Below are 23,211 nucleotides of genomic sequence, written 5' to 3' on the forward strand. Positions count from 1 at the left end.
ATGCAGTGCAGAAGTAAGGGTGGCAATACCATACCATGCCATCCTTCTGCACTGCTGCTGGTGGCAGCGCTGCCTTCAGAGCTGGGCTCCCAGCCAGCAGCCGCCACTCTCCAGCTGCTCAGCTCTGAAGGTAGCACCACCGTCAGCAACAGTGCAGAAGTAAGGGTAGCAGTAAAGCAACACCCCCTACAATAACCTTAGAAAACACTCCCCCCACCACCACCACCCACCCACCCTTTCTGGGTCAGGACCCCTATAATTACAACACCGTGAAATTTCAGATTTAAATAGCTGAAATCATGAAATTTATGATTTTTAAATTTCTATGGCCATAAAATCGACCAAAATGGACCCTGAATTTGGTAGGGCCCTACTTATCATACACAAGGAGTTACATGCCCTAATCCCCTAGCCACACAGCAGCCAAGATACTGTGTTTTATCTCAGATTGTCCCAGTTTTAATTCTCCAGTTTTTTCATATAAGAATAATACCTGGAATCATGAATCATAGTCAAAGCTACTTTTATTTATTATTTTTGGATTTATAGTTTCTCCCCAGCCTACCTTGCTGTGGGAGAAAGCTACCAGGTTTAAGTTCCCATGACATCTAAAAACAAACTTTTTTTGTTTAATCTCACGCCTTTCCTCACACACTCCAGAAAGATGAAAAAACAGTTTTTTGGTTGTTTCAGTAACTATACACAAAGGACTGAAGTTTGTCTTCTGGAGGGAGGTGAAGGGGGTCCAGTGACTAGTGATCAGAAAGCTTATCAAACTACTCCCAGCACAAAACATGATTGCTTCTAAAGAGAATCAGAAAGTTAGACATATAGACACTTAAGTGAAATGTAGCTCAAGTCCAATACAATCACTCTTAATACATACATACATACATACCTTTAATGTTTTTAAACGAACAAAAGATCCAGATTTCCTGAAGAGTCCTTCAGTGTGAACATGCTCTTCTAAATATTTGCAAGCATCAACAAGAAAGCTGAGGAAAGAAAGTCACAGTATGTTTTATATCTTTGCACAGTTCAATTTTCCTGTGACAAATAATGTCACAGAAAATAGTATTTTAGAAAATGTTTACTTTCTCCAATCACAATAAGAAACTGAAAGCAAGTGCAAGTGAGTGACAACCTTATGGGTTCCTGTCTGTTTTCAAACCTCTCTTTCCAAGAAAGAATTCCCTTCCCCTGAGAAGCCTGACCAGTCCCAGAAAAGCAATTGTGGAATTCCTCTCTATTTTGAAAAATATTTTTTGTTGGAGGAAGAGAAAAATGTGTCACTCAAAATTAAAGCATCCAATAATGTAGATAGCCCCAAAGTAAGTATGGTTCCAGATTAAAACACACAATCTTTACTTACCTTGGAATACTTCCATATTCTGGTACAACTGACTGAGGTAATGAATGAAGCGATATTCCAAAGACTTTGCCCTAAAATGCAAAACTCAATTAATGTTGCTCAAGCAGCTATGAAAATTTTACCCGGGTAATACTGCAGAAATATAGACAAATACATAGAGCACAATACAAGAATTGAAGAGAAAGCCAAAACTTTTGGATAAGAATTGATGTCATACTAATTGTAAAAGGGACACTGCCACCTTTAAAAAGATACTTACTTGTAAATAAATAGTAAACAGTAAATAAATTTCAGATAACATGAAAATTACATAACAAAGATTAGAATACTCCCTATTTTCCAAGTTTGCTTATTTTGCCCATTTTATACCACTTTATCTACAGTCAGCTTCCCCATGTCCCGTGTGAAACCACGAAAGTTAGCAGCTATACTAAGGGGCTGATGTAGCATCTAAAGTCATTTTCCAAACAGACTGGGTTCTTCTTACAATGCATATTTTAATTGCAGTTAAAAAGCAGCCATTTTTACCCAAGATAGTCATTGCCATTGAGGGATGATCAACCTCAATCCTGTAATGGAACATCCTAACATATTTATCATTTGCATTCACAAAACAATGATAGGTCTCTAGGTTCCCATAATGAGATTAATTATAAGCACTCATGTAATATTTAAAGTAGCTTTAAAATAAAAGCAGTTTTGGCACAATCTATGGGGCAAGTGAAAACAATTCTAAAACAATTTGTGCACCAGTTTAATGGATTATAAATATATTTTATATATTGCACTTTCAAAAATATAGATTAAACTCCTAATCCTGGTCAGTTTCTCTCTAAGGACAGCAGTGTTTGGAAAAGAAGCCAGCCTTTGGTGTGGAGGCAGTAGGCCAAGTATGTTGACTGTCGCTTAACAGCACCCTTCTGGGAAAAGAGAGGCAGCTGTGATGTGGGTTCCTCCCAAGACGCTTATCCAGGCCTCCTTGCCTGAGACATAGGTGGGAATGTACAGCCTACAGGGTGGAGGAGGAAATCCTTTTGGCACCAAGAAACCACTCAGGAAACCACTTCCCTCCACTCCCCAGGGAGCCGAGCCAAACCATCCCAGAACAAGGCTATTCTAACTCACACTGACCAGGGATCAGCTGTGCGTATTGTGTTCCAATTCCCATCAAGGTGCTTGTGGAGCAAGGCAAGCAAGGCTGGCACAAAGCAAATGTCAGGGAAATACTCAGCTTCATGCTGCATCAGCAGCACAAAGTCACCTCAACAAGGCCCAGGATTTGGGTCCCTTGCATGCTTTCTAATTAAATATAGTTAGGGCCCTACCAAATTCATGGTCCATTTTGGTCAATTTCATGGTCATAGAATTTTTAAAATAGTAAATTTCATGATTTCAACTATTTAAATCTGAAATTTCATGGTGCTGTAATTGTAGGGGTCCTGAGTTGTGTGTGTGGAGGGGTGTCACAGTTCTGCTACCCTTACTTTTGTGCTGCTGCTGCTGGCAGTGGTGCTGCCTTCAGAGTTGGGCAGCTGGAGAACAGCAGCTGCTGGCCAAGAGCCCGGCTCTGAAGGCAGAGACACCGCCACCAGCAGCACAGAAGTAAGGATGTCATAGGATAGTACTGCCACCCTTTCTGCACTACTGCTGGCGGGGCGCTGCCTTCAGAGCTGGGCGCCCAGCCAACAGCCGCCGCTCTCCGGCCTCCAAGCTCTGAAGGCAGTGCCCAAGTAAGGGTGGCAATACTGCAACCCCCCTAAAATAACTTTGTGACCCCCCACCCCCAAAATTCCTTTTGGATCAGGACCCCCCGGTTTGAGAAACCCTGGTCTCCCACCCGTGAAATCTGTATAGTATAGGGTAAAAGCACACAAAAGACCAGCTTTCACGGAGGAGACCAGATTTCACCATCTGTGACGTGTTTTTCATGGCCACGAATTTGGTAGGGCCTTAAATATAGTTAACAGGCATTTGAGTAATCACAGAACATAGTGCTTTGACTTCCTTAGCCCCGCAAAAGCTGACACATTACAGTGTTACCTGCATTATATCTTTATGCTGACCTAAATATTGAAAGAAAGGAATTGTTTTCTTTTAAAATATATTCAGAGTATCTAGATTTTTAGAAAACAGAAAAAGAGTACTTGTGGCACTTGTGGCACCTTAGAGACTAACACATTTATTTGTTGTAATATTGTTGTAAGGATTCTGGGTGGACTCCTCCTGAAGATGGAAACAACAGACTGGACTTCTACATAGAATGCTTCCGCCGATGTCCACGGGCTGAAATTGTGGAAAAGCAGCATCACTTGCCCCATAACCTCAGCCGTGCAGAACACAATGCCATCCACAGCCTCAGAAACAACTCTGACATCATAATCAAAAAGGCTGACAAAGGAGGTGCTGTCGTCATCATGAATAGGTCGGAATATGAACAAGAGGCTGCTAGGCAGCTCTCCAACACAACTTTCTACAAGCCATTACCCTCTCATCCCACTGAGAGTTACCAAAAGAAACTACACCATTTGCTCAAGAAAATCCCTGAAAAAGCAGAAGAACAAATCCGCACAGACACACCCCTGGAACGCCGATCCGGGGTATTCTATCTGCTACCCAAGATCCATAAACCTGGAAATCCTGGATGCCCCATCATCCCAGGCATTGGAACCCTGACAGCAGAATTGTCTGGCTATGTAGACTCCCTCCTCAGGCCCTACGCTACCAGCACTCCCAGCTATCTTCGAGACACCACTGACTTCCTGAGGAAACTACAGTCCATTGGTGATCTTCCTTATAACACCATCCTGGCCGCGATGGATGTAGAAGCCCTCTACACCAAAATTCCACACAAAGATGGACTACAAGCAGTCAGGAACAGTATCCCCGATAATGTCACGGCAAACCTGGTGGCTGAACTTTGTGCCTTTGTCCTCACCCATAACTATTTCACATTTGGGGATAATGTATACCTTCAAACCAGCGGCACTGCTATGGGTACCGCATAGCCCCACAGTATGCCAACATTTTTATGGCTGATTTAGAACAACGCTTCCTCAGCTCTCGTCCCCTAACGCCCCTACTCTACTTGCGCTATATTGATGACATCTTCATCATTTGGACCCATGGAAAAGAAGCCCTTGAGGAATTCCACCATGATTTCAACAATTTCAGCCTGGACCAGTCCACACAAGAGATCCACTTCCAGGACACTACGGTGTTAATAAGTGATGGTCACATAAACACCACCCTATACCAGAAACCCACTGACCGCTATTCCTACCTACATGCCTCCAGCTTTCACCCAGATCACACCACACGATCCATTGTCTACAGCCAAGCTCTATGATACAACCGCATTTGCTCCAACCCCTCAGACAGAGACAAACACCTACAAGATCTCTATCAAGCGTTCTTACAGCTACAATACCCACCTGCTGAAGTGAAGAAACAGATTGAGAGAGCCAGAAGAGTACCCTGAAGTCACCTACTACAGGACAGGCCTAACAAAGAAAATAACAGAACGCCACTAGCCGTCACCTTCAGCCCCCAACTAAAACCTCTCCAACGCCTCATCAAGGATCTACAACCTATCCTGAAGGATGACCCATCACTCTCACAGATCTTGAGAGACAGGCCAGTCCTTGCTTACAGACAGCCACCCACCCAACCTGAAGCAAACTGTCACCAGCAACCACATACCACACAACAGAACCACTAACCCAGGAACCTATCCTTGCAACAAAGCCCGTTGCCAACTGTGCCCACATATCTATTCAGGGGACACCATCACAGGGCCTAATAACATCAGCCACACTATCAGAGGCTCGTTCACCTGCACATCTACCAATGTGATATATGCCATCATGTGCCAGCAATGCCCCTCTGCCATGTACATTGGTCAAACTGGACAGTCTCTACGTAAAAGAGTAAATGGACACAAATCAGATGTCAAGAATTATAACATTCATAAACCAGTCGGAGAACACTTCAATCTCTCTGGTCATTGGACTACAGACCTAAAAGTTGCAATATTAGAACAAAAAAACTTCAAAAACAGACTCCAACAAGAGACTGCTGAATTGGAATTAATTTGGAAACTGGATACAATTAACTTAGGCTTGAATCGAGACTAGGAGTGCATGGGTCATTACACAAAGTAAAACTGTTTCCCCATGTTTATTCCCCTCCCACCCCCCCCCCCCCCCACTGTTCCTCAGACATTCTTGTCAGCTGCTGGAAATGGCCCACCTTGATTATCACTACAAAAGGTTTTCTCTCCCTCCCTCCCGGCTTCTGCTGGTATTAGCTCATCTTAAGTGATCACTCTCTTTACAGTGTGTATGGTAACACCCATTGTTTCATGTTCTCTGTGTATATAAATCTCCCCACTGTATTTTCCACTGGATGCATCCGATGAAGTGAGCTGTAGCTCACAAAAGCTTATGCTCAAATAAATTGGTTAGTCTCTAAGGTGCCACAAGTACTCCTTTTCTTTTTGCAAATACAGACTAACACGGCTGCTATCTGAAACCTAGATTTTTAAAGTAAATCTATTTCTGATTATTCACATGAAGGCTACAATTTCTATTTTAGACACTGGAGAGTAGCATTTGGTACCGAATAATAGAATATCCTGAGGATGTACTTCTGAACAGTCAATAACAATAAACTACATTAGAACTCAGCCCAAACACTTTAAAGTTCACTTTCAGGTTATACTGAAGTGTACTCAAAGTGCAAGGACATTTACTGTATTTAATATTAAGAAACTGAACGGTCATTATGCAAAGAAAAGCCTCTCAATGCTACAGTACAGAGAAACAAATAATTGGAAAAGAAACACAGTGATGGGTAATTGTACAGCAGCTATGTACTCTGATTAGATGAGACAAATGGCAGAAAATTTCATTTAGAATCAGAGATGATAAAGCACTTAAAATACAGAAAGTGCTTACCAAATTGGCAATATACAACAGCACCTTTGGCACACTTGGCATCACAGAGAAAATGTTAAATACTGTGGAAGCAAGCACTAATTTAAGAGTGCAGTTCCTCTTTCAAGGTCTTTCTGCCTTGCAACATGCAGAGATCCCAGGAGGGAATATCAGCATTTACACACCTATCACTTTACCAAATCAAACTGACTGACTGCTGCAGTAACCAGCTCAGGGAATGGGAAAACCTACTTATTGTACCTCTCCAGATGCAAGCATTAAAAAGTTTTTCCTGACACCTTCAGTGAGTGACCAGTTTATACCTTGTAGCACATAATCACTCTCTGTTTCGCCACTACAGCCCTGTTTATACAGCACCAAGAATGGTTAGGGTTATCACTTCTGAAATCCAAAAAACCCAGCACTTCCCTTCCCCCACAAAGCAAGCCTACCATAACTCCAATCCTGAGGCAAGCCCACGTTCAACAATCACTTATAGTAGCTAGTGAGATAACATATATAGATAAGCTTGATAACATCACAATAACAGAGTTCTTTTATCAGCACATTTTGAGTCTTTCTAGTCGTTTCATTTAGCCAGCTGCCACTGAATGTGCAGTTTCTGATGTGAGCTCCCCTCCCCAGGAGACGTAATAGGATCACTGGCACCATTGCCCTGATCTTTCATTATTTAATATACCTCCCACCTCTCTTCGCCCTCACATGACCCAAACCCTCTCTCAGACACGAGTGATGTGCTCTCCTGTTGGTGGGCAGACAGCTGCTGTATATTCAACAGTTTTGATCTGTTACTGCTTAAACTGCAGAAGTGGGAACACTGCAGCATGTTTAGCTGGACCCAAAAACTTTTAACGTTAGATATCCCAGTGTACTGTGATAATGAGGCACATCTTTAGACCTACATAAAAGAAAACCTGACCAACTACATTATTTTTCTGGCAACTAGCAAATCCATTAAAAAAACCCAGCCAGGTGGGTGAAATACAGCCAGATGATAATCCTAACTGGGGTACAAGACTGGTAACCAACATCTCAGGGCCCCAGCTGCTGCCCAGGGTGTCCCCAGGCTCGCAGGCGGCTGCCCCCCCGGCCACAGCCCCTAGCGGAGCACCCCCTTACCTCGACGGCCGCCGCTCCGGGCTGCTTCCCCGCCGCCCCTCGGCAGCTCCCACTCTTCACCTTGATCCCATACGCGGCCCGCAGCTGCTGCAGCACCGCCAGGCGCACCACGGCGCTGCCGCGCCCCGTCATCCCGGCTCCGCCGAGCCTCGCGTTCCCCTCTGCTCCGGCCCCAGCCGCGCCTCGGCCGGCCTCTCACCCCCTCGCCACCATCCCGACCTGCTCACACCGCCCCCTTGGGCATCCCGTCCCCGACCCTTCACAGCCCCATCCCCGCCTCCCGACGCGTCTCAAACACAGCGCTCAGCCCCGGCGCCGCCTCGGATTGGCCCGCTGCGTCCGTTCGAATCTCAGGTCCTCACCGCTCAACGGCCAGCCATGCGCGTCCTTAGAGGCGCCTGAGTCCTGCCTCTCCGCTGGGCCCGGCGCCGCGGCAGGGAACGACGGCGGAGCCCCCTCCTGAAACTCCCAGAAATGCGGCGTTCCCCGCGCGGGCCGCTAGTCCGAAGGAAGCGCGGTTATCTTCAGGCGATCGCAGGAGCTACCTAAAGCTCCATCGCACGAGCCACAGGAGCGGCGGGCTACGGCAGCCGGTAGAGGCCGCTGTTGGGGAAGTGGTAGAGACGCAAGCTTCGCATTGAGACAGCCTGAAATGGGCTGCAGCCCCCTCCCGGAAACCACCCCGCCTCCCCAGCCAGGTCCTGGCCCGCCGTCCCCGCGCAAGCCGGCCGAGGCCGGAGGGCCCTGCAGGAGTCGGCGGAGCGAGGCCGGCTTCCGAGCATGGGGAGGGGCTGGCTTGGGGGGGGAAGGGGGGAACTGCCCCCCATCACTCACTAGTGGCGCGCCAGGTCGCTGCACTTCCTGTCGCCGGTGAGTACAGGCCCAACCCTGCAGCAGTCCTCAGGGGAGTGGAGGCGGGGCTGGGGCAGAGCAGGGGTGGGGGCCATAGGGAAGAGGCAGCGTGGGGGCAGAGCAGCACTTCCAAGCTGCCACCCTCCTGTGCCACAGGTTCAGCACGACCCTATCCCCCCTTTCACGTTACAGTTGTTCTGGTTGTAACCCACTTGATGAGCAAACCCCACAGGATTTTTGGGCGCTACAGGGATCTTTAGCTTAGGGAAGAGGAGCATTGCTGCAGAGCAAATGGGGAAGCCAAAAGCACAAGAGAGGGAGGGAGGGAAACAAGCAACCAGCTTAACCATAAAACTTATTTATTGCCAGGTAATAACCATACAAGAGGAGCCAAACAAACAAAAGTGTTACAATATTAAATCTAGCTTAAATTTGATTACAAAAGTCAGGTTTAGAAAACTATAACTGATCACACAAGTCAGGGTTAGAAAGCTATACCTAGAGTAGAAAAAAAAAAACAATAACAAACAGAGAGAGAGAGTTGGGTTCTCTCCACTTCGTGAAGCTTGACCCAGTCAGGGTTCCTAGGTGGTGGTGGTAGCTGAGGGTCCGGAGTGCTGGAGACAGGCAGAGCCCCCAAGCACGATTAGTCAGGAGAAGATGAAGTCCCAATAAAACTGATGCAGATTTTGGATCCAGGCATCAGAACGCTTATTTGAGCATGGCTAGGGGTTTTTGTAGGGAAACAACAATGGTTCAAGGGAGAACGTTGGATTTGTTTATGGGTAAACTGATGGCTCAAGGGAGTATACCAAAGTTGTTTTGTTCAAGCTAGACAATAGGAACTCATCATTCTTGGCTATGGGTGGGGTTCCTTCAAGGGAGCTCACAATGCAGTTAGGCAGCTTCAGAATTTTGGTTACCAATAAAGGATTTATTACTAGAATTGGTCTGATAACTACTGAGCTAGGTGTGTGCAAGCATGGGTTCGTTAATATCTGGAGCAGAGATTCCCCCATCATGCAGCGCTTCCCTGCTTTTCTGGTCCCAGAGTTCAGTGAGGTTCTTGCATTGGAATCGCTGTTCTCCATTCTGTACACTAATGGAGATGTCTCCCTGGCCCATCTTCGATGCAAATGAGGTTAGGGGAGTTGCCTTAATCCTGTCAGCCTTGTCCAGAGGGGTTTAGGGGTGTGTCTCACTGCCTTTTCATTGCTTTTTGTAAGGCTTTCCTCTGATCAGTTTTGATTCAAGCGGAGGGTGGGTGATGTCCTTCCTGAGTCAGACAGGCTGGATACGGCACCCTGGTTCCCCAAGAACAGAGAACTGACAGATAACAACATGGAGATCGGCAAAAATAAAACACCAAGATCCAAGCAATTAGAATTAATTGGGAAGGAAGGTGTCAGTGACAAAGTTAGAGAAGGTTTGAAAAAAGATGCCAGGGAAAATGCTTCTAAGAAAGGCAATGAGGTTAGAAGGCCGGAGCTCTCTACAAAGAATCCATGGTGGAAGAAACATTGTGCTGGTGGGGTGTACATGAAGAGGTAAGGTGCAGGTCCACCTTGTCTCCCTTTTGGATGTTTCTTTTGTGTTCTTAATACGGATAACAGTTCAATGGCTTTTCCTACTCTTTGATGTAAAGCCTTCTTGAGGTGAATTAGATCTTCCATACAAGAGTTGTACTGATTTAGCTATATCAGTTTAGGAACAGATTTAGTTAAGTCAGTGCAAACTTATTGTGTGGACACACTTAAATTTGTTTTAACACGTCTATTCCTGCTGATTAGCTTCAGATATAGCATGTCCCAGTAGTAGTATCAAAAAACAGATCCAGCCCATTTAATGTATTTATGTGGTCTGCATGACATACAGATTCTGCAGAAGTGTAGATTCATTTTGCAAGCAGAGATCTGGATCTACAAAGGGTCTGTCTACACTGCAATTAAAAAGCCATGGCTGGCCCATGCCAGCTGATTTGGGCTCTCAGAGCTTAGGCTAAGGTACTGTTTAATTGCAGGGTAGACGTTCAGTCTTGGGCTGCAGCCCGAGCTCTGGGACCCTCCCGCCTCGCAGGGTCCTAGAGGTGGGGCCCCAGCCCAAGTCTAAACATCTACACTACAATTAGCCCCTTAGCCCAAGCCAGCTAGCACAGGCCAGCTGTGAGTGTCTAACTGCAGTGCAGACATACTCAAACGGACTTAGGTTCCTCCGGGGTTAGCATTAGAGCACCTAACTTCTAGGTATGTAGGGGTGGGGGGAGAGAGAGAAAGACAGAACCACACAAACCACCCTGAAACAATTGGGATTGACAAAGCCTGAGTTAGGCACCTCTCTCCCCATTCGTTGTATAGGCACCTAAGAATGGGATCCAGAAAAGCCAGCATGCTAGGCAGGGAGCCACCTAAGCTATCCAATAGCAGATGCTGATGAGGAGCATGTCATAGGGCCCCTCACTTTCACTCAGTGTGGTGCCTTACTCTGGGCTGGAGGGAAGCATCTAAATCTGTATCCACAACTGGGAATCCTGCTTCTGGAGTCAGGCTGCCTAAGGACCTAAGCAGTTCCTTGGGAGAATGAGTTAGGTCCCTGCCTCGCTCAACACAAAGCAGCTGGAGCAGGTGGTGATGCCCAAATGATAAACTTTTAGCTCACCAATTAGAGCCACGTTCCGTTCCCCCCTCTTTGCCAGTTGGGGAGAAGCATTTGAACAAGGGGTCTCCTACCTCTCAGGAGGGTGCTCTAACCAATGAGCTAGGAGATATTGCAATGTTGGGCTCACTCAGTATCTCCTGTCGAAGCTGTTTTACTTTGGATAAATGAAGTTATTGGAGCAGCACGAGTGGATCTTGCATCTCCCAACTAGGTGCTCTAACCACCGAGCAATAGAGTCACTCTGGGTATGTCTACACTGAAAAAACTCCACAGCTGTGAGTCTCAGAGTCCAGGTTAACTGACTTGGGCTCATGCTGTGGGGCTAAAAAAAATAGCAGCATAGACATTCCCACTTGGGCTGGAGCCTGGGCTCTGAAACCTAGCAAGGGGGTGGGTCTCAGAGCTCAGGCTCTAGCCTGAGCAGGAATATCTATGTTGTTATTTTTGGCCCCATAATGCAAGCCCAAGTCAGTTGACCTGGACTCTGAAACTCACTGCCATGGGGCGTCCCACCCCAGTGCAGATGTACCCTGACTGTCTCTGGCCCAATGACTATTTAAGTATTTATCCAAAGTGGAACAGGTCCAATGGAGAGTGAGGGAAACACCCCTCCTCTCCCTTTTCAGATATCCCATAGCTCAGTGGTTAAGGCACTCAGAGGTTGGAAACCCCTGTTCAAAAACTCCCCCCGCCAATCAGACAGATGGGGTGAGTTGAACTGGGCAAGTGATGCTGCTTTTCCACAATTTTAGCCCGTGCACTTCGGTGGAAGCACTCTATGTAGAAGGTCGAAACAGCAGACTGGACTTCTACATAGAGTGCTTCCGCCGACGTGAACGGGCTGAAATTGTGGAAAAGCAGCATCACTTGCCCCATAACCTCAGCCGTGCAGAACACAATGCCATCCACAGCCTCAGAAACAACTCTGACATCATAATCAAAAAGGCTGACAAAGGAGGTGCTGTCGTCATCATGAATAGGTCGGAATATGAACAAGAGGCTGCTCGGCAGCTCTCCAACACCACTTTCTACAAGCCATTACCCTCTGATCCCACTGAGAGTTACCAAAAGCAACTACAGCATTTGCTCAAGAAACTCCCTGAAAAAGCACAAGATCAAATCCGCACAGACACACCCCTGGAACCCCGACCTGGGATATTCTATCTACTACCCAAGATCCATAAACCTGGAAATCCTGGGCGCCCCATCATCTCAGGCATTGGCACCCTGACAGCAGAATTGTCTGGCTATGTAGACTCCCTCCTCAGGCCCTACGCTACCAGCACTCCCAGCTATCTTCGAGACACCACTGACTTCCTGAGGAAACTACAATCCATCGGTGATCTTCCTGATAACACCATCCTGGCCGCTATGGATGTAGAAGCCCTCTACACCAACATTCCACACAAAGACGGACTACAAGCCGTCAAGAACACTATCCCCGATAATGTCACGGCTAACCTGGTGGCTGAACTTTGTGACTTTGTCCTTACCCATAACTATTTTACATTTGCGGACAATGTATACCTTCAGATCAGCGGCACTGCTACGGGTACCCGCATGGCCCCACAGTATGCCAACATTTTTATGGCTGATTTAGAACAACGCTTCCTCAGCTCTCGTCCCCTAACGCCCCTACTCTACTTGCGCTATATTGATGACATCTTCTTCATCTGGACCCATGGAAAAGAAGCCCTTGAGGAATTCCACCATGATTTCAACAATTTCCATCCCACCATCAACCTCAGCCTGGACCAGTCCACAAAAGAGATCCACTTCCTGGACACTACAGTGCTAATAAACGATGGTCACATAAACACCACCCTATACCGGAAACCTACTGACCGCTATTCCTACCTACATGCTTCCAGCTTTCACCCTGACCACACCACACGATCCATTGTCTACAGCCAAGCTCTGCGATACAACCGCATTTGCTCCAACCCCTCAGACAGAGACAGACACCTACAAGATCTCTATCAAATATTCTTACAACTACAATACCCGCCTGCGGAAGTGAAGAAACAGATTGATAGAGCCAGAAGAGTTCCCAGAAGTCACCTACTACAGGACAGGCCTAACAAAGAAAATAACAGAACGCCACTAGCCGTCACCTTCAGCCCCCAACTAAAACCCCTCCAACGCATTATTAAGGATCTACAACCTATCCTGAAGGATGACCCAACACTCTCACAAATCTTGGGAGACAGGCCAGTCCTTGCCTACAGACAGCCCCCCAGCCTGAAGCAAATAGTCACCAGCAACCACATACCACACAACAGAACCACTAACCCAGGAACCTATCCTTGCAACAAAGCCCGTTGCCAACTGTGCCCACATATCTATTCAGGGGACACCATCACAGGGCCTAATAACATCAGCCACACTATCAGAGGCTCGTTCACCTGCACATCCACCAATGTGATATATATGCCATCATGTGCCAGCAATGCCCCTCTGCCATGTACATTGGTCAAACTGGACAGTCTCTACGTAAAAGAGTAAATGGACACAAATCAGATGTCAAGAATTATAACATTCATAAACCAGTCGGAGAACACTTCAATCTCTCTGGTCACGCGATTACAGACACGAAAGTCGCTATTTTACAACAAAAAAACTTCAAATCCAGACTCCAGCGAGAAACTGCTGAATTGGAATTCATTTGCAAATTGGATACAATTAACTTAGGCTTGAATAGAGACTGGGAGTGGCTTAGTCATTATGCAAGGTAGCCTATTTCCCCTTGTTTTTTCCTACCCCCCCAGATGTTCTTGTTAAACCCTGGATTTGTGCTGGAAATGGCCCACCTTGATTATCATACACAATGTAAGGAGAGTGGTCACTTTGGATAAGCTATTACCAGCAGGAGAGTGAGTTTGTGTGTGTGTGGCGGGGAGTGGGGGGGTGAGAAAACCTGGATTTGTGTTGGAAATGGCCCACCTTGATTATCATACACATTGTAAGGAGAGTGGTCACTTTAGATAAGCTATTACCAGCAGGAGAGTGAGTTTGTGGGGGGGGGGGGGTGAGAAAACCTGGATTTGTGCTGGAAATGGCCCAACTTGATTATCATACACATTGTAAGGAGAGTGATCATTTTAGATAAGCTATTACCAGCAGGAGAGTGGGGTGGGAGGAGGTATTTTTTCATGCTTTGTGTGTATATAATAAGATCTTCTACACTTTCCACAGTATGCATCCGATGAAGTGAGCTGTGGCTCACGAAAGCTTATGCTCAAATAAATTGGTTAGTCTCTAAGGTGCCACAAGTACTCCTTTTCTTTTTGGGATGAGAGAGTTATAAGATGACTTGTCACTTCCTAACCTGTAGATGGCCTCTGAGCACACCTACCAGATTGGGCCCTGCAGGCAAGACAGGCTCAGACTTTAAGGTCAGAAGGGACCATTGTGATCATCCAGTCTGACCTCCTGTATATTGCAGGCCACAGAACCTCACCCACCCACTCCTGAAATAGACCCCTAACCTCTGGCTGAGTTACTGAAGTCCTCAAAGCATGGTTTAAATAGGGTAGCCAGCCCTCCAGAATTGGCCTGGAGTGTCCAGGAGCTAAAGATCTATTTTTAATTAAAGATTATGTTATGAAATCTCCAGGAGTACAGCCAATCAAAATTGGCAACCCTAGGTTTAAAGACTTCAAGTTATAGAGAATTCCTCATTTATACTAGTTTAAACCTTCAAGTAATCTGTGCCTCATGCTGCAGAGGAAGGCAAAAAAAGAAAAACCCCAGGGTCTCTTGCCAATCTGACCTGGGGGAGAATTCCTTCCCAATCCCAAATATGGCGATCAGTTAGACCCTGAGCATTTGGGCAAGACCCACCAGGTAGATACCAGGCAAAGAATTCTCTGTAGTAACTCAGAGATCTCCCCATCTAGTGTCCCATCTCCAGCAGTTGATTTTTGCTACTGGCAGTCACTGATGCGTCACATGGATACATGAATGCCCATCTTCCTCCAGTTCATGGATTGTGCTGAGATTTAGGAAGGAGACAGACACTCCTCCCTCACTCTGCCTATGCTCAGTGGCAGAAACTTAGTAGGGTGACCAGATGAAATGGACAAAATATCGGGATACATGGGGGAAGCAAAGAAAAAAAAAAAAAAAAAGCGGCCAGAGCGGCCAAAGCCACAATATCGGGACAAATGGTGTCCTGACCCTGCATCGGTCGGGACGCGGGACAAAGAACTAAAAATCGGGACAGTCCCGATTTTATGAGGATGTCTGGTCACCCTAAAACATAGGCAAGTAGAGAACTTGTAAAGTGGAAATTAGGCACTGAGTGAGTTTAGGCAGTAGCCAAATGTGGGTTTTGTGGATTGTAGTGAAACCTTAAACTAGGGTTGCCAACTTTCTAATTCCAGAAAACCGAACACCCATGCCCTGCCCCTTGTCCCATCCCCGAGGCCCTGCCCACTCCATCCCCCCTCCCTCCATCGCTTGGTCACCCTACCTGCAGGAGACTTCCTGTGCCCATGGGCCCCTCGCCCAGGGGGCTGCAGTGCTGCTGTGCCCAGCATGAAGATTGGGTCCCAGAGTGAAGGGCTGGAGGCTGGCCGCCTGGCAATGAGGGGGCTCTGCTCTGCCTGGGCCTTGGGCCACTGGCTGAGTTTTATTGACTGGTTTTATTGCTTTTTCATTTTCTCTCTCCGATTATTATGGTGCCTGGGAGGACTCCACTCTTCCAGGGGATGCCTAAATCACCCTGTTGGGAAGGGAGGAGTGCGGACTGCAGGGGAAAAGACGGGGGTGGGGTTGGGGGAGGAGAAAGGATGGAGAGGGAAAGAGGCCAAGGACGAGAGCAGGGTGAGGGTGAGAGGAGGCAGTAAAGGAGAGAGGAGAGGTATGTTGGGTGGATAGGGATGTAGGGGGAGGCAGAAGGCTACAGGTGCATATGGACATAATGGGAGTGCAGCAGTGTATGGAGGTGAATGGGGTGCAGGGCTCTGGGGGGTGAGGGACATGGGGGTGGTGGCTCTGGGAGGTGGAGAGGATGGGTGGGAGAGCCCTGTAAGGGGTACAGGGCTGGGGTGGTTAGGTGTGGGGGGCAGGGCAGGATGGGACGAGGGAGGGATGCAGTGAGGGGGATGGGGGTATCCAGAGTCTGGGGCTGCTGGGACCAGTGGCTGACTCAGGAGGACTGTCCTGGGCCAGGGGGGCGGTGCTGCTGGGGTGGAGGTGGTGCTGGGGCAGTGCTGCTGGGCTGGGCCCGCCCCCGACTCCCTGAGGTGGCCAGGCTGGGCACTGTGTTTGTCTCGTTCTCATCCACTCCCCTCCAGCAGCCCCATTCCCAGCACTTGGAGACGGGGATACATACTTTGAACTCCTGGGTGCCGGCAACAGGGTGACAGACCGCAGTTTGCCACAGGGCATACGCCGCAGCTTGAGCCCAGCCACAGGAGGAGCGCGAGGAGAAGAGGGACTGCAGCAGCGGGAGAGGCGCACACCATGACCCCTCAACAGCTGCCTGCCTGAGCATTCGCGAGTCACGCTACTTCGTCCCCTGCCCTGACCCGGCCAATGGGAGCTGCACTTGCAGTCGGGGGGTGGGGCAGCATGCGGACCCCCCTGGCCATCCCTAAGCCTAGGAGCCGGACATGCCGGCTGCTTCCTGGGAGCCATGTGGCACGGAGCAGGGAGCCTTCCAGTCCCGCTGCGCAGTGCTGCTGACCGGAGCTGCCAGGATCCCTTTTCGACCAGGTGTTCCGGTCAAAAATCGATATCTGGTCACCCTACCTTAAACTGAGACTTAGGTACCTAAATCCCTTTGTAGATGTGGGCCCAATATGAACAGATCAATTAACTAATGTAGTGGTGTCTTCCTGAGGCTGAAGACAGCCTGAACCCATAGCTGTGAGAATTGTGAGCTCCTTTGTGCCCTGTTAGGAGGATAGTGGGACTTACTCTAAAGGCCAACAACAACACATTGTCATATTAGCTATTTCATTGCTGATTTTAGTAAGTGGCTGGGGGGAGGCGCGGAAGGAGCAAATGCCACCAGGGTTGGACACAAATAAAGTTATACTAACTTGTGGAGCTGCAAACACCCAGGAAAACAGAAAAATCTAGAGTACAAGGAATTAGGAGAAAAACAGGTAAGAATGGAAGAGATATTTGGAAAAAATGCAAGCCAACATTCTGAAGGGGATCCCAAGACATAATGGAAAGGAGAAACCCAGGAAGCAGTAATGCTCAAAGGCCTAGGGCCAATAATGGATAGCAAAGAGAAAAGAGGCAATATTTCCTCTATATGGCTCCCATGCAGTCACATCTGGGATATTGTAGGTTGTTCGGGTAGCTGTAGAAGTGAAGGTGCAGTTCAGAAGTGAGAGGCTGGAGGGAACGAGAGTTATTACTGGCGACACTGGAGCACCACCTCTAGTTAAGGTTGACTGACATTTTCCATTTAAGGCCTGGTTTTCAATTGCTCATAACTTTGCTTATGACCATTTGAGCTTAGGTTTCAACATGCTAGTGGTGTACCTTAGGCTGAATTTTTCTGGAAATATATGTATAGCGTGGCTAAGCAATTATGGCTAGGAGAGAAACAGGTCTACAACTATTTATAAGTTGCAAATACCAAGGAAGAATAGGAATTTAGTATGGTGCACTAAGAAATAAAATCGAAAAAAAGAAAGGGAACATCAGGCTACATTTGGGAGGCTTCTCAACAGTCTGTTCTGTTAGGGTGTGGAATTCTACCAACGGAAATGCTGCAAGATCCACTGCATGCAAAAGCTAAAATTATGGACCAATTACAGGAAACAATCCTGCATTAACAGGGAAATGGGCTGTATGTTCTACATCTCTTGCTTCTGATTGTACCTGCTAGATTAGGTCCACAGTGGTTTTCAAGGTTCATTGCACCACGACCCCCTTCTGACAATAAAAACTACTATATGCCTCTTCCCACCCCCTGCGTAGGGCTGAAGCAAGGAGGGAAAGAGCTGAATCCCTTGGGCTTTGGCTTCAGCTCCAGGTGGCAGGGCTTGGGGTTTCACTTCAGCCCCAGGTTCCAGTGAGATTAACACCAGCTCTAGTGACCCCAAGAAAATGGGGTCTTGACCCACAGTTTGAGAACCACTGGATTAGGAGACTAATGAAGACATTTCCAGCCTGTAAGAATTTACAGCAGAAATTTAGTATTATAAACTTCAGATCAGCCCCCTAAATTACATAGGCATTTGCAGATGTAACTGTAGTTAGTGATTATTCACTAACATGTCCACTAAGCTTCCAGTTCCAGAAATAACCTTTACAACAAGCTAAAGATACACAAATAGCATGAACCCAAATGACAATTAGCAATTCCAGTTTACTGCAATAGTGCACGCATCCGATGAAGTGAGCTCTAGCTCACGAAAGCTTATGCTCAAATAAATTTGTTAGTCTCTAAGGTGCCACAAGTACTCCTTTTCTTTTTGCGGATACAGACTAACACGGCTGCTACTCTGAAACCTGCAATAGTCAAGATACACACAAGAGGGAGCTCTGACCTGAAAAAATGTAATAAAACTTTTGCAGTTCTAAGTCTGTCTCGCCCATCCAAGGCATATATTAGCATGAACTCACACAGCAAAGTGATCAAAGACAAAAAACCCACCATCCATCTCACCCATGGGTGAATACATTTCACAAAGCGATCACTCCATATCTGACCTTTCAGTCCTCATTGTCAAAGGAAACCTGCACAACCCCTTCAAGAGACAAGCCTGCGAGCTTAAATTCATAACATTGCTAGACCCTAAAAGTCATGGTGTTACTGAAGACACTGAATTTAAATAAATTTGTTAGTCTCTAAGGTGCCACAAGTACTCCTTTTCTTTTTGTGGATACAGACCAACATGGCTGCTACTCTGAACCCTACAACAAATCTGTAAGCCACTCACCCCCCTTTTTTGTCCTATGAGGTGTTAACTGGCCACTTCCCCTGCAATGGTCTATTACAATATGTTAAACAATCTGTTTCACCTTGTACTTAACTGTCACACTGAGTACCTTTCCCAGACTTGAAAGAAATCTCTCTGTAAGCTCAAAGGCTTGTCTCTTTCACCAGTAGAAGTTGGTCCAATGTTACCTCACCCACTTTGTCTCAAGAAAATAAATTGAAGACGTTAGAAGTTGACAAGAGATAAAACAAGCACTTTGGCCTACATTTTCAGAAGGGATTAATGATTTTAAGAGCTCAACTTCAGACACCTTAAAGGGCCAGGGAGGAAATCCACTCTCCACTCGAGAGAATGAGAAGATTCCTACTGAGATCAGGATTTCACCCTAAGGGTATGTCTACATTGCAATTACACACCTCTGGCTGGTCCATGTCAGCTGATCCAGGGTTGGGCTAAGGACCTGTTTAATTGCAGTGTAGATGGGCTCTGGCTGCAGCCTGAACTCTGGAAACCTCCCACCTCACAGGGTCCTAGAACCCATCTCCAGCCCAAGCCCCAAATGGCTATATACTGCTATTAAACAGCTCGGTGAGCCTGAGTCAGCTGGCACAGGGCAGCCACAGGTTTTTAATTGCAGTGTAGACATGCCCTAAGCATAAGGCACTTTCTGAAAATCAGGTCTCAGGTGTCAAGTTGGGACCCCAAGATTATTAGGTGCTTTTGAAAATCTTGGCCTGATAAAATATATGATTTTGAAGATTTAATGGTGTCACCACAATAGCTACTCAGATTAACAGTTCCTGGCAGGACCTCAGCCAATAGGAGCAGAGATCATGGAGAGGGCAGCTTAAACACAGCCAGGTTACCCAGAACTGTGCAGAAGAGAGCCTAGGTGGGTGCTAGGATGTGAACTCAAAAACAGACTGCTGGGAGAGGCCACCCAGAAATTCAGCCCCCAGGAGCTGAGAAAAGCAGCTGCCACAGGCACCTTTAGACACTGACAACATTCTGTCCAACTGTTTAATAGTTTTCACTCTTAGTATTTTCCCCCATCACTACTTGGCAGTTTGCTCACACTCCATTCCATCCCCTCCCTCAATATCTTCATCTCAAGCTCATTTCCCCTGTCCATTCCATTTTCTCTTTTCCCCATCCCACTTACCCCCACTGTCCTTCTTTGTCTCTTTTATCTATTTTATTCCCAGCAAAGCTTCCTCCCATCATGTATCCCTCCACTCCCCCCACCCCCCAAAAGAAAAATAATGACATTACTGTGACATTTGCTGCCCACCATATTGTTCAAAAAGCTTGTGTTAGTTACATCCCTTTCCTCTGTCTGTCTTGTTTATTGAGGCCTTGTCTACACCACAAAGTTAAGTTGCCTTGCATCAGCCTATGTTGACCTAACTGTGCATGAGTCTATTTAAATTTGTCTCCCACCATTGTAAGTGCCCCATTGTGCTGACATACTAATACTACCTCCCCAAGTGGTGCAGTTTCATAGTCAAGGTACTTCGACCACTGCGGCACAAATGTAGACACTGTGTTAGGGTTGACATAACTAACTGTCCTCCAGCAGCTGTTCCACCATGCCCTGCTCTGATTGCTCTGGTCACCATTGTGAACTCCACTGCCCAGGGGTCACAGAGACTTGGAAGCCCAACCAACCCCCAACCCAAATGTCCCATGAATGTTTGAAATTCCTTTTCCTGATTGTCCAGCTTGGTGAGCACAATTGTCCAGCTGACCATGCCAGCTACACACTCCAGACATGCTCCTGCCTGGGGTAGACACAAGATACTGGATCTCCTGGGTCTGTGGGGAAAAAAGGCGGTGCAAGCATAGCTCTGAATCAGCTGTAGAAACATCAACATCTGCAAGCAGATTGCTCAGGGAATGCAGGAGAAGGGCTAGGACAGGGACCAGCAGCAGTGCCTCATGAAAGCCAAGGAGCTGCATCAGGCATATTGGAAGGCCAACAACTGATCCAGTGCCAAGCTGCAGACCTACCACTTTTACTAAGAGCTTCATGCCATCCTCAGCGGAGACCCCACCATCCCCGAAAGCACCATGGATACCTCTGAGGAGCTTGAATCAGAAGCCCCCGTCGTGAACACCAAGTAGGAGGAAGTGGTGGACGAGGAAGGAGGAGGATATAGGGGACAGGCAATGACAAGATCTAGCTTCGCAGTGAACCAGGACCTTTTTTTGACTCCACCACAGTCCAGCCACTTGAGCCCAATGCAAGAGAAGGAACCTCAGGTAAGCATGTAGATAAATTTGTCTCCCACAAGGTTGTCCCCCTGCAAAGTAGCAGGACAGAATCTTGACTTTTAAATTAATTTACTTGTGCTAGAAGAGGCAGTGGTACAACCAAGAGAGGTAGAGCCGCTATCTGCTTTTCATTCCCCTCTAGAGTTAGGGAGGAGGTGCCATGTGGAGCAGTTTGCTTATGTACACAAGAAGGTCCCTTGAATCTGCCTGAGATCAATGAAACTTCCATGGAGGTACTCTGCAATCCTCTGCCAAAGGTTTCTAGGGAGGGCAGCCTTATTTCTTCCACCGCAGTAAGATGCTTTCCCACGCCACTCAGCGATAACTTCAGTAGGCACCATTGCAGCACACAGGCTAGCAGCATATGGGCCTGGGTGGCTTCGGGATACCAGCAGCCTTGGGCTCAAAGGCAGTGTTCTCTCTGCTTTTGTTCCCCTCATAATACCATAAGAACGGCCATACTGGGTCAGACCAAAATCCATCTAGCCCAGTATCCTGTCTTCCAACAGTGGCCAATACCAGGTGCCCCAAAGGGAATGAACAGAACAGGTGATCATCAAGTGATCCATCCCGTTGCCCATTCCCAGTTTCTGGCAAACAGAGGCTAGGGACACCATCCCTGTCCAGGCTGGCTAATAGCCACGATGGACCTATCCTCCATGAATTTATCTAGTTCTTTTTTGAACCCTGTTATAGTCTTGTCCTTCACAACATACTCTGGCAAGGAGTTCCACAGGTTGACTGTGTGTTGTGTGACAAAACACTTCCTTTTGTTTGTTTTAAATCTATTGCCTATTGATTTCATTTGGTGACCCCTAGTTCTTGTGTTATGAGAAGGAGTAAATAACACTTCCTTATTTACTTTCTCCACACCTGTCATGATTTTATAAACTTCAATCATATCCCCCCTTTAGTCGGCTCTTTTCCAAGTTGAAAAGTCCCAGTCTTATTAATATCTCCTCATATGGCTGCTGTTCCATACCCCTAATAATTTTTGTTGCCCTTTTCTGAACCTTTTTCCAATTCCAAAATATCTTTTTTGAGATGGGGCGACCACATCTGCACGCAGTATTCAAGATGTGGGCGTACCATGGATTTATGTAGAGGCAATATGATATTTTCTGTCTTATTATCTATCCCTTTCTTAATGATTCCCAACATTCTGTTCACTTTGACTGCCACTGCACATTGAGTGGATGTTTTCAGGGAACTATCCACAATGACTCCAAGATCTCTTTCTTGAGTGGTAACAGCTAATTTAGACCCCATCATTGTATATGTATAGTTGGGATTATGTTTTCCAATGTGCATTACTTTGCATTGATCAACATTAAATTTCATCTGCCATTTTGTTGCCCAGTCACCCTGTTTTGAGAGATTCTTTTGTAGCTCTTCGCAGTCTGCCTGGGACTTAACTATCTTGAGTAGTTTTGTATAATCTGAAAATGTTTATCCCTTTTTCCAGATCATTTATGAATATGTTGAATAGGACTGGGCCCAGTACAGACCCCTGAAAGACACCACTATTTACCTCTCTCCACTCTGAAAACAGGAATGAGAGATCAACTAAAATCACCACCACCTATGGAAAGTGATGGCAGTATTCAATGCCATTGTCCTATATACTAGAAGCATGCAACTAAGGAGTTCCCTCCTCATTTCTCCTACCCCCCACCCTGGCGGGTCATACTCAGCGTGGCTGGTGCAGTGATTAGTGTTGCACACAAGCAGGCACAAGCAGAATTAAGAACATAGTGGCTAAAAATTCAGGAGAGCGAGTTCAGCATCTTGAGTTTCCAAATTCTATTCTATTTCCAAAGACTTCACAATACCGAAGAAAAGAAGATGGCCTTGTTGTGGTTACCCCGGAATTGTTGTAGGTGCACTATCTATAAGAGATGAGGTTGACCTGTAACACCAGCTATAAACCCTCCTGAGTTCTGGCAAAGTCCAAATCCGGATCCAAATCTTGCTGTGAGCTCACATCCACCTCTCCTATTTGTGCCTTTCGGTTTAACACACTATTGTAGCTCTTCTGCAGCAAAATAGGAATATTCAAAGACTGGGTTTCTTC

At 46.8% G+C, this 23,211-nt stretch overlaps 1 protein-coding gene across 3 annotated transcripts in view; it reads right to left on the minus strand.

Moving 5' to 3' along the window:
- LOC141989291 (neuroendocrine protein 7B2) overlaps positions 1 to 7,591 on the minus strand; it is a 77,070-nt gene extending 69,479 nt beyond the window's left edge. For all 3 annotated transcript variants that reach the window (XM_074955748.1, XM_074955747.1, XM_074955746.1), the window contains exons 1-3: positions 7,447 to 7,591; positions 1,373 to 1,443; positions 899 to 995 (exon numbers count right to left, since the gene is read on the minus strand). In XM_074955748.1, the coding sequence (XP_074811849.1) occupies positions 899 to 995; positions 1,373 to 1,443; positions 7,447 to 7,578 (300 nt within the window). In that variant the 5' untranslated portion in view covers positions 7,579 to 7,591. The remainder of the gene's footprint in view (positions 1 to 898; positions 996 to 1,372; positions 1,444 to 7,446) is intronic.
- Between the last annotated feature and the right edge of the window lie 15,620 nt (positions 7,592 to 23,211).

The sequence above is a fragment of the Natator depressus genome, chromosome 6, assembly GCF_965152275.1.
Source record: "Natator depressus isolate rNatDep1 chromosome 6, rNatDep2.hap1, whole genome shotgun sequence".
In the NCBI taxonomy this organism is placed as follows: Eukaryota; Metazoa; Chordata; order Testudines; family Cheloniidae; genus Natator; species Natator depressus.